This window comes from Scyliorhinus torazame, chromosome 22, assembly GCF_047496885.1.
Source record: "Scyliorhinus torazame isolate Kashiwa2021f chromosome 22, sScyTor2.1, whole genome shotgun sequence".
In the NCBI taxonomy this organism is placed as follows: domain Eukaryota; kingdom Metazoa; phylum Chordata; class Chondrichthyes; order Carcharhiniformes; family Scyliorhinidae; genus Scyliorhinus; species Scyliorhinus torazame.
The window spans coordinates 108990281-109007740 of NC_092728.1; the positions used below are offsets into that span (position 1 = coordinate 108990281).

The window sequence follows — 17460 nt, forward strand, 5'->3', positions numbered from 1 at the left end:
TCTTGTGAAGGTCACACCAGCTTCTGCGGGGAGAGGAGGGGGGAGGGGGCTTAGCTCCAAACATCCTGCAGGCTGGAACAGTTTGGCACAAACCATTGCTTTGTACTTTAATTAATGTGAATAAAGTGACTTCAGGAGAGTTCAAACCAGGGAGGCTGCTGGATACAGAAATTACAGAGTGAATTAGAGAAGATTCATTAGTGGGTTGAACAAGGCAGGTTAATTGGAGGGGAGGGCACTAACTGCAATGTGCTCATTGGAGCCAAGGGGACAGATCATTTATTCACAAACTTGGGATGTTGCAAAGTTGTTCAGGCACTGAAGTACTTTTGCCGAGTAATCACTTTTGAAATATAGTAAGTGTGTGGTGGTACATTTTGGTGGGAACAAGCTGCTTTCGAGCAATACCAGTAGAGCTACAACACCACCATTCTTCCAGAAGTGGGAAATTGTCCACGCGTTTCCTCCAAAACGTAGGACAAATCCAACCCGTCTATTTGACCCCCTAGCAGGAGGCATCATCAGCCAAGTGACACAATCAAGCGGCACTTACTCAGCTATAACCTGCTCGCGGACGCTCAGTGTGGGTTCCGCCAGGGCCACTCACCTCTTGACCTCATGACAGCCTTGGTCCAAACATGGATAAAAGAGCTGAACGCCAGATGTGAGGTGAGAGTGACTTGCCATCAAAGCATTTGACCGAGTGTGACATCAAGGAGCCTGAGCAAAACTGGAGTCAATGGGAAAACTCTGTTGATTGGAGTCAATACTTAGCACAAAGATGGTTTTGGTTGTTGGAGGTCAACCATCTCAGCCCCAGGACATCACTGCATGAGTTCCTCAGGGGTGGCACGATGGCACAGTGGTCAGCCTCACAGTGCCAGGGACCCGGGTTCAATTTCAGCTTTGGGTGACTGTGTGGAGTTTTCACTTTCCGTGTCTGCGTGGGTTTCCTCCCACAGTTCAAAGATGTGCAGTATGATTAGCCATGCTAAATTGTCCCTTAGTGTCCAAAGGTTAGGTGGGGTTATGGGATTGCAGGGGGGCCTAAGGAGAATGCTCTTTCAGAGGGTCTGTAGATACTCATTGGGCCAAAAGACCTCCTTGTGCCCTCTAGGGATTCTAAGATAGTGTCCTAGGCCCAACCATCTTCAGCTGCTTCATCAATAACCTTCATAAGAAGTAGGGATGATCGCTGTGACTGCATAACGTTCAGCACTATTCACAAGCCCACAGGTACTGAAGCAGTCTGTGTCCAAATGCAGCAAGACCTGGACAATTTTCAGGCTTTGGCTGACAAGTAGCATCATATCCAACACTATTAACATCCTTGGGGTTACCATTGACCAGAAACTAACTGGACTAGCCATAAAAATACTGTGGTCGACATAGTGTAAATACTATAAACAGCAGGTCAGAGGCTGGGAATCCGATGACGAGTAACTCACTCCTGATTCCCCAAAGCCTGTCAACCATCTACAAGACACAAATGAGGAGTGTGATGGAATACTCTCCATTTATCTGGATGAGTGCAGCCCCAACAACACTCATGAAGCTCGACACCATCCAGGACAAAGCAGCCCGCTTGATTGGCACGCCATCCACAAACATTCACTCCCTCCACCACTGACTCATGGTGGCAGCCGTGTGTACCATCTACAAGATAATAATCATAGTAATCTTTATTATTGTCACAAGTAGGCTTACATTAACACTGCAATGAACTTACTGTAAAGATCCCCTAGTCGCCACATTCCGGCGCCTGTTCCGGTACATTGAGGGAGAATTCAGAATGTCCAATTCACCTAACAAGTATGTCTTTCGGGACTTGTGGGAGGAAACCGGAGCACCCGGAGGAAACCCACGCAGACACGGGGAGAACGTGCAGACTCCGCACAGACAGTGACCCAAGGCAGGAATAGCAGCAACTCAACAAGGCTCCTTTGACAGCACCTTCCAAGTCCACTACTACTTAGAAGGACAAGAACAGCAGACAGATGGGAACCGCACCATATGGAGGATCCTCTCCCAGTCACACACACACACATCCTGACTTGGCCGTTTCTTCACTGTGGCTGGGTCAAAATCATTGAACTCCCTAACAGCACTGTGGTAGTACCTACACCATATGGGCTTGCAGCGGTTCAAGAAGGCAGCTCACCCCCACCTTCTGAAGGGCAATTAGGAATGATCAAGGAATGCTGGGCTAGCCAGTGACACCCACACCCCCTGGATGAATTTTAAAAAGTGATTACCCTTAAAAGGTGCATCATTGTGCAGCATTTGGGATGTCCTCAGCTTGTGAAATGCACAAAGGAAATTCCCGACTTTCCTCCCTTTCAGAAAGGATTCACTCAGACCCTCAGCTGGACACAATCACGAGACTTTGAAAACCTTTACTTCAGTGACACGTAATCACTGTTTTTACATTTGTCACCACCACTCCCTTGGTGTTGGCCTGGAGCATGGAGGGTTCACAGTTAGAACAACACTGATCCGAGACTGAGTCACGGTGCCTTGAATATTGAATAAGTAAAAGTAGACATGTGCTGAATGGCCTCCTTTTGTGCCATAAATGGTAGTGGTGGTGGAGCGGGTACAATACTAAAAGTACTAATGCAGGTTAAGAAAGCCAGAGGAAAGCAAACAAGGCATTTCCATTGTAGACGGATAGAATTGAATAAGTACAGGAGTTATGCTAAACCTGCCGAACCAGGCCGGGACCACCCTTGGAAGCACTGTGCACATTTCTGGCCTCATTATAACGAAAAGGATATAAACACAGGTGAAGGTTGGAAAAGGATTTACTCAAATTATAGCAGAACTGTGAGTTTATAACTATCAGAAAAGATTGAACAGACTTGCATCTTTTCTCTGGAAAGGGGAACACCAAATGGTGACCCGATAAGAGATCTTTAAAATCATGAAAGGGTTTAGTAGCGTTGACATCGAGAAAATGTTTTTGCGTGCAGGTGAGAGACCTGAACACCAAAACAGTCACCAATAAATCCATTCGAGAGAAATTTGTTAATGCAGAGTGGTGAGAATGTGGAGATTGCTCCCACAAGGAATGGTTGAGGTTGGGTGCATTTAAGGGAAAACTAGTGAAGTACAGAAAGGATCAGAAAGATATGCTGACAGGTCAAGCAGGGTGGGGAAAAATCAGATGCAGCATGGACACCAGCATGGACTGGTTGGGCTAAATGACTGTAATGGGGAGTGTTGTAACCCTCTGGAGTCAGGGGATGTGGACTGTCAGGTTCCCTGTGACCTCGCAAGAATACGAGATTCCCCGTTAAGAGAGCCGGGCTTTCCCTTCACAAGATGTAAAAACTCCGGACCGGATGTGGGCTGGCGCGGGAGACCCTTCGGGACTGGAGTTGGAAATTGTAGTTTATCGTGTGATTAAAATTTGTGTTTGTTTTCATTACTTCCTTGTGGTCGCTCACATTCTTTGTGGGCCAAAACTGCGGACGGCTGCCAACGGCTGAATTGCATCATTGCACCTAGGGTAGCACCAATATTAGTCACCTCCACATAAATGGCCACCCGATCTTGATGGAGTTGGATACAGGAGCTGATGTCTCCGTTGTCAGTCGCCCAATTTCGATCGAATCCGATTGGGGATCCAAGCTTATCTTTGCAGAACATGGACGCTCGATTAGCTACCTGTACATAGAACAATACAGCACAGTACAGGCCCTTCAGCCCACGATGTTGTGCCGACCATTTATCCTAATCTAAGATCAACCTAACCTACACCCCTTCAATTTACTGCTGACCATGTGCCTGTCTAAGTGTCGCTTAAATGTCCCGAATGACTCTGACTCCACCACCTCTGCTGGCAGTGCATTCCACACACCCACCACTCTCTGTGTAAAGAACCTACCTCTGACATCTCCCCTATACCTTCCTCCAATCACCTTAAAATTATGTCCCCTCGTGACAGCCATTTCCACCCTGGGGAAAAGTCTCTAGCTATCCACTCTATCCATGCCTCTCATCACCTTGTACACCTCTATCAAGTCACCTCTCTGCCTTCTTCACTCCAGTGAGATAAGCCCTAGCTCCCTCAACCTTTCTTCATAAAACATGCCCTCCAGTCCAGACAGCATCCTGGTAAATCGCCTCTGTACCCACTCCAGAGCATCCACATCTTTCCTATAATGAGGCAACCAGAACTGGACACAATATTCCAAGTGTGGTCTAACTAGAGTTTTATAAAGCTGCAGCAAAACCTCGCCGCTCTTAAACTCAATCCCCCTGTTAATGAAAGCCAACACACCATATACCTTCTTAACAACCCTATCAACCTGGGTGACAACTTTGAGGGATCTATGTACGTGGACCCCAAGATCTCTCTGTTCCTCCACACTTCCAAGAATCCTGCCTTGAACCCTGTATTCAACATTCAAATTCGACCTTCCAAAATGAATCACTTCACATTTATCAAGGTTGAATTCCATCTGCCACTTCTCAGCCCAGCTCTGCATCCTGTCAATGTCCTGTTGTAACCTGCAACAACCCTCAACACTATCTACAGCTCCCCAACCTTAGTGTCATCGGCAAACTTACTAACCCACTCTTCCACTTCCTCATCCAAGTCATTTATAAAAACCACAAAGAGCAGAGGTCCCAGAACAGATCCTTGCGGGACACCACTGGTCACAGACCTCCAGGCGGAATACTTTCCATCCACTACCACTCGTTGACTTCTTTCGGCCAGCCAATTCTGTATCCAGACAGCCAAATTTCCCTGTATCCCATGCCCCCTAACTTTCTGAATGAGCCTACCATGGGGAACCTTATCAAATGCCTTACTGAAATCCATATACACCACATCCACTGCCCAACCTTCATCAATGTGTCTCGTCACATCCTCAAAGAATTCAATGAGGCTTGTGAGGCATGACCTGCCCCTCACAAAGCCATGCTGACTGTCTTTAATCAAACTATGTTTTTCTAAATAATCATAAATCTTATCTCTCAGAATCCTTTCCAATATTTTGTTCACCACAGGCGTAAGACTGATGGGTCTGTAATTCCCAGGGATTTCCCTAGTCCCTTTCTTGAACAGGGGAACAACATTCGCCTCCCTCCAATCATCCGGTACTACTCCAGTGGAGAGTGAGGACGCAAAGATCATTGCCAACGGTGCAGCAATCTCCTCCCTCACTTCCCGTAGTAACCTTGGGTATATCCCGTCAGGCCCAGGGGACTTATCTATCCTGATGCTTTTCAAAATTTCCAGCACATCCTCCTTCTTAATACCAGAGAGCCGTTGCCAATTACCGGAACCTCGGTGATTCTTGTTGAGTACGGACAGCATTCCGCCTGTTTGGCGTGATGTGCGGTGGTGGCCCTAGCTTACTGGGACCAGACGGCAGGGGGTTTGCCAAATATGCCCGGATGGGCTGGACGCTATACTGGTGAAATTCCCCGAGGAACCGCGATGAGATGCTGCGCCGTTTTTCGGCCGCTGGGGTTAGACTCCGTAGGGAGACATGCGTGTTCCTGTATTCAGAAGTTACTTATCTCGGCTTGTCTTCAGCCGTTCGAAGACAAGGTGTGGGCAGTTTGACAGGCCCCCGTTCTGGACAGCCCCACAGAACTCTGTTCATTCCTTGGACTCATAAACTGTTACGGGAACTTCATCCCGGACCTCGTAGCCCTATTGGCTCCCCTCCTGCACTGTTTGCTGAAGAAGGGCCAGACGTGGACATGGGGTCTGCCGCAGCAGGCGGCATTCACCAAGGTAAAGAAGCAACTTTTGTCTTCACGACTGCTCACCCACTTCGACCCCAGCAGACCGCTCACTGATCGTCACCTGTGACGCCGCACCTTATGGCGTCGGAGCAGGTTTGTTTCACCAAATAAACGACGGCATGGAATGCACCATTGCATTCACCTCTCAGACTCTTGCCGTGACTGAGCCCAGATCAAGGAGGGTTTGGCCGTGTTGTTTGTGGTTATAAGGCTCCATCAATTATGGACACTCTTTCACGGTATTGACGAATCACAAACTCTTGCTGGGGTTGTTTGAAGAGGCAGCCCCTCTCGTCACGCCTGCACAGATCCAGCGATGGGCTTTACTGTTGGCAGCTTATGAGTGTGTGTTGGAACACCCACCCCGGGACAAAGATCCCTCTTGCGGACGCTCTGAGTTGGTTTCCCTGCCGCTGACGCCTGCTTGCGTCGATGAGGCCATTGTGGCTTTACATTTTATAGACAAGTTGCCTGTCGCAGCATCCCAAATCCGTGTCTGGACCCACATGGGCCTCCAGCTAACCCGTGTCCGACATATCATCTTGTACCAACACCGCGCTTCGCCCGTGGACCTGAAAACCTTCAAGACGAAAAGATCGCGGAACTCCGTATAGAAGACAGTATCCTTCTGTGGGGAGGTGTGTCGTGGCCCCGACTAAGGGTCACGGCCCCATTTTGGAGGATCTCCATTACGGCCACCCCAGGGTGTCTAAAATGAAAATGCTGGCCCGCAGCTGCGAATGATGGCCAGGCACCAAAATGGAGAAACTCGCCCAGCAGTGTGGGCTGTGCCAGGAGCACCAGGAGGCATCAGCCGTTAGCACCTCTCCACCCTCGGGAATGGCCAGGATGACCTTGGTCTGCGTTTCACGTCGATATTTCCGGCCCTTTCCAGGGATCAATGTTCCTGATCCTGGTCGACGCCGACTCTTAATGGATGGACGTTCACCCAAATGCTTTCGAGATCTCCAAGGCAACAATCGAAAGGCCCCACCAGACCTTTTACACTCAACACATAATGGAGGCCCTCGACTCGGACAATGGGACGGTGTTCACCAGCGCAGGATTTGGGATCCTTTCACGGCCAAACCGGATTCGCCGCGTCTGCACCACCCAGCATCAAACAGGTTTGCCGAGCAGGTGGTCCAGACATTCGAGCGGGGGATGGGGAAACAGACTACGGGTTCCGTTGAGTCACGTCTGGCTCGTTTCCTCTTCTGTTACAGGCCGCATGCCACCACGGGGGTGGCTCCATCAGAGCTGCTCTTGGGGCTGTGCTGAAGCACACGCCCGAGCCTCGTGTTGGTGACATTTGCGGGAAGGTCGGAAGCGGGCAGGAACGGTCAGAATTTTCGGCGCTTTTCGCCCGGGGACGAGGTGCATCTCCAAAGTTTTGGCGACGGAGTCTTGTGGGTTCCAAGTGTCATAATTAAGGAAACGGGGCAGGTATCATACAGGCGCAGGGTTGAGAATGAAATTGGCACGTAGTTCACCTCCGCAGCCGGGCTCAGGCATTGGCTGACCCTTGTTTGGATGAACCGGCACCGTTGGCACTGGTGTTGCCACCACGGGTCCAAGAACCCCAGGATGCTGAGATGTTAGAGGCGGGGGACTCAGGTTCCACCTCCGATTGCATAACCACCTGCTGCAGCTGAGGACCAGAGGCGGCGCTCAGCTTGGAAACAATGATCCCCCCGCGCGCGACATGCCGCTGGGATCCTCCCAGACAACGCCTGAGCGCCAACCCAGAGCAAAGAGGACCAGAGGTCCTGCCCGACAACCCGTCACCGCAGATGCCGTTCTGGACTTGGGGATGGGGGGGGGGGGGGGGGAGTGTTGTAACCGTCAGGAGAGTCACGGGATGTGGACTATCAGGTACTCTGTGACCTCGGAACAATATGAGCTTCCCTGTTGAGGAGGGACTTCCCCACCAAACATCAAAAACCCTGACCCGGATGTGGGGCCGCATGGAGACCCTTTCGGGGAGTGGAGTTGGATATTGTAGTTTAAAAAAAATTAGTTTACGAGATGTGAGCATCGCTGGTTAGACCAGCATTTACTGGCCATCCCTGGCTGCCATTCAGAAGGTGGGGGTGAGCTGCCTTCTGGAACCGCTGCAGTCCTTGTGGTGTAGGTACACCCACTGTGCTGTTAAGAGAGGGAGTTCCAGGATTTTGATCAATGGTTGGTTAGGACCACTGTCCTTGATACAGATCAATACCTGGACTTGGGTGTTTGAGTTATCATTTCAAAGTTTGCAAATGACATGAAAATCCTAAATAGAGAAAACAGTGAGGGGAACGTTAAACCTGGAACCCCCTCCCTAACAGCACTGTGGGTGTACATACGCCTCCGGGACGGCAGCGGTTCAAGAAGGCAGCTGGTCACCACCTTCTGAAGGGCAATTAGGGATGGGCAACAAATGCTGGCCTGACCAGCGACGCCCACTTCCCGTAAATGAATTTTTCAAAACCCGCTTTAGGAGGACATAGGCAGACTGATGAAGTGGGTGAAAATGTGGCAGATGAAACTTAAGAGAAGTGTGAAGTGATGCACATTATAGGAAGAAGCAACATGAATTAAACAATCTAAATTTAAAGGAGCGCAGAAACGTAGGGATCTGGGATGCACGTACAGAAATCTTTGGCGGTGACGGAATAAGTTGCGAAGCCTGTTAAAAAACCCTTACGCGACCCTGGGCTTTATAAATATAAACTAATTAGCATCAGCTGGAGGACTGTATACAATTCCGCGCACCGCAGACTTTAGGAAGGATGTCAAGGCCTTGGAGAGGCGGGCGGAGGAGATTTACTAGGATGTTCCAGGGTTGAGGGACTTTGATTAATGTGGAGGGACTGGAGAAGCTGGAGTTGTTCTCCTTACAGCAGAGAAGGTTAAGGGAAAAATAGAGGTGTACAAAATCATGCAGAATTTTGATAAAGGAAATAAAGAGAATCTGTTGGCCATGGTAGGAGGGTCAGAAACCAGAGGATACGGATTCACGGTGAATGGCAAAATAACTGAGGGGAGATGAGGAGATAAGGCTGGAAATGTAAATAGCGGCACCTCAACGTATTCCGTTATGCTTAGATCACTGGACAAGCACGATATGAAGGTGTACACAGCTGATGTAGGAAACATATCAGAGACTTGGGCTTTCATGCCGGATCCATATTTAATAATTAGAATCATATTAAGAAAATATTAATTCAACAGCCTAATTCCAATGTTGGTTGTAGAGCATTTAATTCCCATCTTATCAGAGATCAAGTAAATGACAACACAAATTTGTATTTTGTGCTGTTTTATCCTAACTCTACACGGTAATCACAGAGAGTTTTCAGAAGTGGCCTTCACTATCCTTGTGTTATCTGCCCCTCCTCCAATTCAACCCTTGTGCGCGTTGCTGATTTTAATAATTCCACCATTGGTGCTTTTAGCTGTCAAGACCCTAAGCTCCAGAATTCCTTCCCTAAATCTCTCCACCTCTCTTTCTTCCCTTAAGGCACTCTTTAAAACCAACCCCTTTGATCAGGCTTTTGGTCACCTGTCCTAATATCTCATGGCTTAGGGTCGATAACCTTTCCATGAAGCACCAAAGGATGCTTTAAGGTTTTAAAGGGGCTACATAAATGCAGGTTGTTGATGTTGAGTACAGCATGACTCAGTCAGCATCAAAGACTCACAGCTTATCTGAGTCAGCACGATATAACAGTAGTGCTTTGTTTTAAGGCTTTCCCGGTTTGTGATATAACACAGCATCTGATAGTGCCTGTGTGCTCACTGTGTAAATCTGCGGCATTAGGAGACAAGCTTTGGAATTCCTTCTTTTAAAAACAGTTGCACCGTTGGATAAAATGAATTCCCCTCTGTTCTATTCTGGTTCAATTCCTTCACCTTGTTGAGTAATTTCTAGAACTGGTTCACAGGTAGATTGACTCCCCAATATCTTGCCCTCAATTGGCTTTGCGAACTGGTGTCTGTATTTATTTTTTAAATTTAGAGTACCTAATTCATTTTTTTCCCAATTAAGGGGCAATTTAGCATGGTCAATCCACCTACCCTGCACATCTTTTTGGGTTATGGGGGTGGAACCCACGCAGACACGGGGAGAATGTGCAAACTCCACACGGGCAGTGACCCGGAGCCAAGATCGAACCCAGATCCTCGGCGCCGTGAGGCAGCAGTGCTAACCACTGTGCTGCCCATTAACAGGTGTCTTTCAATGAAAGAAATACCCGTGGGCTGTGTGTGATAGGAATCAACTCCAGTTCTTTCAATTATTTATATGGTTTTTATCCCTTTGGTGGAACCTCCCTGTTACCATCTAAACTGAAGGAAAATGTTCTGGCTACTCCATAGTCACCATAAATGTTCTCATTACTTAGATCTTCCATGTTAGAGGCAGGATTAGGATTTAGGTTGATCTTTGGAGCCTAGGACATCTTTAGAATTGTTCTCCTCAGATAACGCTCCAGGTTTGTCATGTACAATTCCCTCTGTGGTAATTTCCAGCGAGTCTTCACCAATCACACGTTGAACCTTCTCACCTCTTGCAGCCAATATTTCTTCAATGTTCCTGATGACACCAATGAGAAGGATAGCTTTAAGCTTAGAAACATATTTTATAAACTTGAACAGATTTTATGCACAGATGGAGCCCGAGAGCAAGTGTCGCCTTCGGGGAAGCGGGGTTGGAGACTGAGGGTTAATTGGGCTAAGGTATGCAGGCAGAATTCAGACTCCATTTTTAAGTGATATTTTCTGTGCTTACTTTTAATAAAATGTATCAATTAAGTGGTAAAACTGACAGCAATTTAGGAGGCAGAGTTTTTGTGAAGTTGGGGTGATTCCCTGCAATACAGACTGGGGAACTGGGAGACACAAAATGAGGCTCTGCAGTGCCACCACTGGCAGGAGGGCGTAATCACAGTGTGACATGTTTACACAGGTAGTTTACACAATGAATGTAGACATGGGAATTTATTATGGAATAGTTGAACAGTAGTTCAGAGATTGAAAGACCACAGAAATAGGCCATTCAGCACACAATGATTGTTCCAGCATTTTGAAAGAATATTCAGTTAGTCCCATTCTTCCCAGTTCATTTTTTCATGGTCCTAATTTTTCCCCTTCAATATTTATCCAATTCCCTTTTAAAAGTTTCTTTGGACTCTGCTTCCACCGCTCTTTCAGGCAGCTCATTCTATGTCACAACTTTCCATGTACAAAATACTCACACTTCCCCTTGTTTCTTGTGCAAATGGTCATGTATAGTGTCCTCTGGTTATCAATCCAGCTTCCAGTTCCTAACTAAATGCAGATGTGAGCTTTCCCCCTGGCATATCACATCAAGTCACAAGGACTGGGGGAACAGTACAAGCTCCTGGTCATCACTATGTTTTAGTCATTTGGACTGCCTCAGAACATATCTCTGGCTTGCTTGCAGTAATTTTTCCCAGGATTCTGTTAGAGTCCTTCCTTTTGATTTTCCTTCCTTCCCATTTCTTTTGTTTTATTTTATTATTTTTGGTCCGTGGACTCAAAATCAGAATGCACCTTTAGACAACGGACTTCGGCCGAGGCAGCCGGCTAGTCAGGACAGTGTGTTCCAGGATTTGATTCGGAGAGGAGAATACAGACTCGTCGGCGCCGAGGGAATCTTAAGAACTAACTTTGGAGGAATTTGGTTCGATCGACTGGCTGGCCACCTGTGCGTTGGCCAGGGACAGTGTTCTGGCTGATAACAGACAATAATTGGTTCCTGTGGGATGCTTCTGAGAAAGCTGGTCAGGAGTGATTAGACCTTGAACGAAGAAGGAACTCTCTCTCTGCTGAAGTAAAGAACGGTTTTATTGTTCTAAAACCAGTGAGTGCCTGGCACATCTTTACTGTATAGCTGAAATGATCTTGAATCAACAAAGAAAGTAGTCAGCCTTGTCAAAGAGATCCAGAGATCTTGGAGGGATGTGGGGCTGGAGGAAGTTACAGAGAAAGGGAGGGCTGTCAGGGCTTGAGGAGGTTATATGATAGGGTTGTATAGGCAGGATAACATTACAGAGAAAGGGAGAGTTCTACAGCCTGGAGGGGTTACAGAATGCTGAATTGGGCATTGGTGGGGCGTTGTCCAAAGTGGGTAATTTCATTCAGCAGGCTGAGAGTCCCAGGAAAAATCTGAGGTCATAGTCAGTTAAATAGAATTGAGCCAATCGGATCATCCCGGTTCTAAAGAAGAACCAGGCAAAGTGCCTGAACGACTACCGTCCAGTGGCCTTGACATCGATCATTATGAAGTGTTTCGAGAGGTTGGTCATGAAACACACCAACTCCATACCCCCAGAATGCCTCGATCCACTGCAATTTGCATACCGCCACAACCGGTCCACAGCAGATGCTATCTCCCTGGCCCTACACTCAACCCTGGAGCATCTCGAGAACAGGGACTCCTACGTCAGACTCCTATTCATTGACCTCAGCTCTGCCTTCTACACCATAATCCCAGCCAAGCTCATATCAAAACTCCAAAACCTAGGACTTGGCTCCTCCCTCTGCAATTGGATCCTCGACTTCCTGACCCATAAACCACAATCAGTAAGGATAAACAACACCACCTCCTCCACGATAGTCCTCAATACCTGGGCTCGCAAGGCTGTGTACTATACTCCCAATACACACACGATTGAGTGGCAAAATCCAGCTCCAACTCCCATCAACAAATTTGCTGAATCCACCACCGTAGTGGGTCAAATCTCAAACAACAATGAGTCAGAGTACAGGAGGGAGATGGAGAACCTAGTGGAGTGGTGTAACGACAATAATCTCTCCCCCAATGTCAGCAAAATTAAAGAGCTGGTCATCGACTTCAGGAAGCAAAGTACTGCACACACCCCTATCTGGATCAATGGGGCCCAGGTGGAGATGGTTGACAGCTTCAAATTCCGATGTGTACACATCACCAACAATCTGCCCTGGTCCACCCACGTCGTGTACGACCAAGGAAGCACAACAGGGCCTGTACTTCCTCAGGAAACTAAGGAAATTTGGCATGCCCACCTTGATTCTTAACAATTTTTACAGATGCACTATAGAAAGCATCCTATCTGGCTGCGTCACAGCCTGGTATGGCAACTGCTCGGCCCAGCACCGTAAGAATCTACAGAGTCGTGAACACAGCACAGCGCATCACACAAATCCGCCTCCCATCCACTGACTCTTGTCTACACGTCCCGCTGCTTTGGGAAAGTGGGCAGCATAATCAAAGACCCCTCCCACCCGGGTTATTCTCTCTTCCATCGGGCAGGAGATACAAAAGTCTGAGAACACGCATTAACAGATTCAAAAACAGCTGCTAACTCTGTTACCAGACTCCTGAATGACCCTCTTATAGACTGAACTGATCTCTCCACACATCGTCTCTACTGAGTAGTACGACACTCCTGTATGCTTCACCTGATGTCTGTGTATATGTAGTTACAAAGTGTGTGTATTGTATGTATGTATTGTCATTTCATGTATGGAACAATCTGTCTGGGCTGTACGCAGAACAATACTTTTCATGGTACCTCGGTACACAGGACAATAAACCCAAATCCAAACACAGAGCGTTAAACGGTGCTTACTTTTTTCCATCAAGGTCTGAAAACCATCCTAAATTGTCTGCTATGATATGATGATTGCTACACCCAGGACACTTTACAATGACCACTCCATTATGATAGGCAAGTTTTGAGATTTTCTTCGCAGATCTTGCTTGGCACACCTGAAAAAAAGGCCAAATGTTTGTTTGTACAGTAATGGAATGGCTATGTGTCAGCTTGCATTGTCCTCCTGCCTGCTCCACGTCAGCCTTTCTGCATATTTTCTATTTTTATTCTGGTGTTTGGCACCAAGTCTACCCAGTCAGCACAGACAAGAAGCTACAAACAGCTCTCCTGCCTCTGACAGTCACAACAATGACCATGGGTTTGTTCTTCGACAATGCTGCACTCCCTCAGTACTGACCCTCTGACAGTGCAGCACTCCCTCAGTACTGACCCTCTATCAATGCGGCACTCCCTCAGTACTGACCCTCTGACACTGCAGCACTCCCTCAGTACTGATCCTCTGACAGTGTGGCACTCCCTCAGTACTGACCCTCTGACAGTGCGGCACTTCCTCAGTACTGACCCTCTGACAGTGCAGCACTCCCTCAGTACTGACCCTCTGACAGTGCAGCACTCCCTCAATACTGACCCTCTGACAGTGCGGCACTCCCTCAGTACTGACCCTCTGACAGTGCGGCACTCCCTCAGTACTGACCCTCTGACAGTGCGGCACTCCCTCAGTACTGACCCTCTGACAGTGTGGCACTCCCTCAGTACTGACCCTCTGACAGTGCGGCACTTCCTCAGTACTGACCCTCTGACAGTGCAGCACTCCCTCAGTACTGACCCTCTGACAGTGCAGCACTCCCTCAATACTGACCCTCTGACAGTGCAGCACTCCCTCAATACTGACCCTCTGACAGTGCGGCACTCCCTCAGTACTGACCCTCTGACAGTGCGGCACTCCCTCAGTACTGACCCTCTGACAGTGCGGCACTCCCTCAGTACTGACCCTCTGACAGTGCGGCACTCCCTCAGTACTGACCCTCTGACAGTGCGGCACTCCCTCAGTACTGACCCTCTGACAGTGCAGCACTCCCTCAGCACTGACCCTCTGACAGTGCAGCACTCCCTCAGCACTGACCCTCTGACAGTGCGGCACTCCCTCAGTACTGACCCTCTGACAGTGCGGCACTCCCTCAGTACTGACCCTCTGACAGTGCGGCACTCCCTCAGTACTGACCCTCTGACAGTGCGGCACTCCCTCAGTACTGACCCTCTGACAGTGCGGCACTCCCTCAGTACTGACCCTCTGACAGTGCAGCACTCCCTCAGTACTGACCCTCTGACAGTGCAGCACTCCCTCAGCACTGACCCTCTGACAGTGCGGCGCTCCCTCAGTACTGACCCTCTGACAGTGCAGCACTCCCTCAGTACCGACCCTCTGACAGTGCGGCACTCCCTCAATACTGACCCTGTGACAGTGCGGCACTCCCTCAGTACTGACCCTCTGACAGTGCAGCACTCCCTCAGTACTGACTCTCTGACAGTGCGGCACTCCCTCAGTACTGACCCTCTGACAGTGCGGCACTCCCTCAGTACTGACCCTCTGACAGTGCGGCACTCCCTCAGTACTGACCCTCTGACAGTGCGGCACTCCCTCAGTACTGACCCTCTGACAGTGCAGCACTCCCTCAGCACTGACCCTCTGACAGTGCGGCGCTCCCTCAGTACTGACCCTCTGACAGTGCAGCACTCCCTCAGCACTGACCCTCTGACAGTGCGGCACTCCCTCAGTACTGACCCTCTGACAGTGCGGCACTCCCTCAGTACTGACCCTCTGACAGTGCAGCACTCCCTCAGCACTGACCCTCTGACAGTGCGGCACTCCCTCAGTACTGACCCTCTGACAGTGCGGCACTCCCTCAGCACTGACCCTCTGACAGTGCGGCACTCCCTCAGTACTATCAGGCTCTGATTTAATGTTAATGGTTGCTGTGTGAGTGACTGCGCGGATCACTGAAGCGGGAGGGAGCCGGGGCCTCACCTTGCAGGTGTACACCAGCCGGTAGTGGGTGTCGGCGGCCTGCGGCAGGCGGGTCGCGGTCCTCACCCCCGGGGCCGTGAGCAGGGAGCCGCCGCCTGGAGCCAGCAATCTGCGGCCGGCGGCCAGCCCTCGGCTCCGGGCCGCCTCCAGGAGGCGGGGCAGGGCAGCCGCGGCTCTCCCCCAGCGGCAGAACGCGAGGCCCAGGCTCATGGCTGTTAACTAGGCCGCAGCGCGGCGCCCATGGCAACGGCAACTTTCCCGCCCGGCCCGCACTTCCGGGCCCGCGGCGTCACTTCCGCCCGGCCTCTGGGCTAGCAGGAAGGGCTTGGGCCGATTGGCCGCTTCCTGTGCTGTCAGACTGATTGAAACATGTGGAAATTAAAACGTTTAAATGAGAAGAAAATGTTTGAGGCCCTTTGTTATCAGAGCATCAAATACAGAACAAAGTGGAGACCTGCTGTGCGGGTTAGCTGGGGTTACAGGGATAGGGTTACGGAGTGAGCCTCGGCAGCGGGCTCTCGCAGGGGGTAGGTGCAGACCTAATGGGCCGAAGGGTCTCCTTCTGCACTGTGGGCATTCTGTGATTGGAGGAAGCAGCAAAAGCACGAACGCTACTTGCCACTGGTCAGCCCAAGCCTTGATTGATTGTCACATGTACTGAAATGTATTTTTCTGTGGCCAAGGGAACGGACACAGTACGTACATAGGCAAAAGAATAATCGCCAGAGTACATCGACAAATAGTACTTCAACAAACAATGATTGGTTACAGTGCGGAACAAGGGCCAAACAAATCAAGTACATGAGGAAGAGCAGAAAGATGCTTGGGTCTTGCTGCATTTGGACACACACTGCTGTAGTACACAAGGGCTTGTGAACGGTGCTGAACATCATGCAGTCATCAGCGAATATCCCACTCCTTAGGAACAATAAGAAGTCTCACAACACCAGGTTCAAGTTCAACAGGCTGCTCCGATAGCTTGTGATTTCAAATAATGTTGGGCTTGAACCTGGTGTTGTGAGACCTCTTACTGTGCCCACCCCAGACCAGGGCCGACATCTCCACATCATGGCTCCTTAGGAAGGTCATGGTTGGAACAGCTGAAGATGGTTGGGCATAGGACTGTACCATAGAATCATAGAATCTCTACAGTGTAGAAGGAGGTCATTTGGCCCATCGAGTCAGCACCGACCCGCTGAAAGAGCACCCTACCTAGGTGCACTCCCTGCCTTATCCCTGCAAACCCCTCCCCCCATATTGATCATGGCCAACCCATCAAACCTGCACATTGTTGGACTATCTGGGAGGAAAGTGGATTACCCGGAGGAAACCCACATGGACACTGGGAGAAAATGCAAACTCCACCCAGACAGTCACGCAAGGCTGGAATTGACCCCGGGTCCCTGGCGCTGTGAGGCAGCAGTGCAAACCACTGTGCCACCCTTGTTTCCCCCCCCCCCCCGCCCCCCCCATTGGATTTTTGAACTCTTGATCAACAGCAGAGGAGGAAACCTAAATACATGATGTGATTGTCAAATTTAGATTTTGAAACATGACGTGTCCAAGATTAGCAGCAGAGAACCAGGCCAGATCCTCCCCAGGCCAGACCCTCATCAGGCCGGAACCCACCCCAGGCCAGAGCCCTCCCCAGGCTGGATCCTCCCCAGGATTGAGCCTTCCCCAGGACAGAGCCGTCCCAAGGACAGAGCCTTCCCCAGGACAGACCCCTTCCCATGACAGAGCCCACCCCAGGACAGGGCCCTCCCCAAGACCGAGCCCTCCCCAGGTCTGAGAGCATTTCCCAGATTAGAACCCTCCCCAGGTGAGAGCCCTCCCAGGCCAGAGCGGGCCTTAGGCCAGACCCTCCCTATGCCTGACCCTCCGCAGGCCAGACCCTCCCCAGGTGAGAGCCCTCCCCTGGTTCCTGTTGAGCTGCACGTGAGCCTGCTCCCACCCCCATTCCCTCTCAGCAACCAAAGAAGAGTACCAAACTGCTGTCAGTGTATGTTTTATTTCAGTGCCATTTGCCAATGAAGCATGAGCAATCCCCAGAAGGGGGTTGCC

General features: G+C 49.8%; 1 protein-coding gene across 1 annotated transcript; it reads right to left on the reverse strand.

Annotated features, from left to right (window-relative positions):
• Positions 1 to 8922: 8922 nt before the first annotated feature.
• dnlz (DNL-type zinc finger) lies at positions 8923 to 15675 on the reverse strand. The gene is made up of 3 exons (XM_072488928.1): positions 15397 to 15675; positions 13386 to 13525; positions 8923 to 10345 (listed from the first exon to the last, which is right to left on the reverse strand). The coding sequence occupies exons 1-3, from the start codon at positions 15604 to 15606 to the stop codon at positions 10177 to 10179; spliced, it is 519 nt and encodes a 172-aa protein (XP_072345029.1). The 5' UTR covers positions 15607 to 15675; the 3' UTR covers positions 8923 to 10176.
• Between the last annotated feature and the right edge of the window lie 1785 nt (positions 15676 to 17460).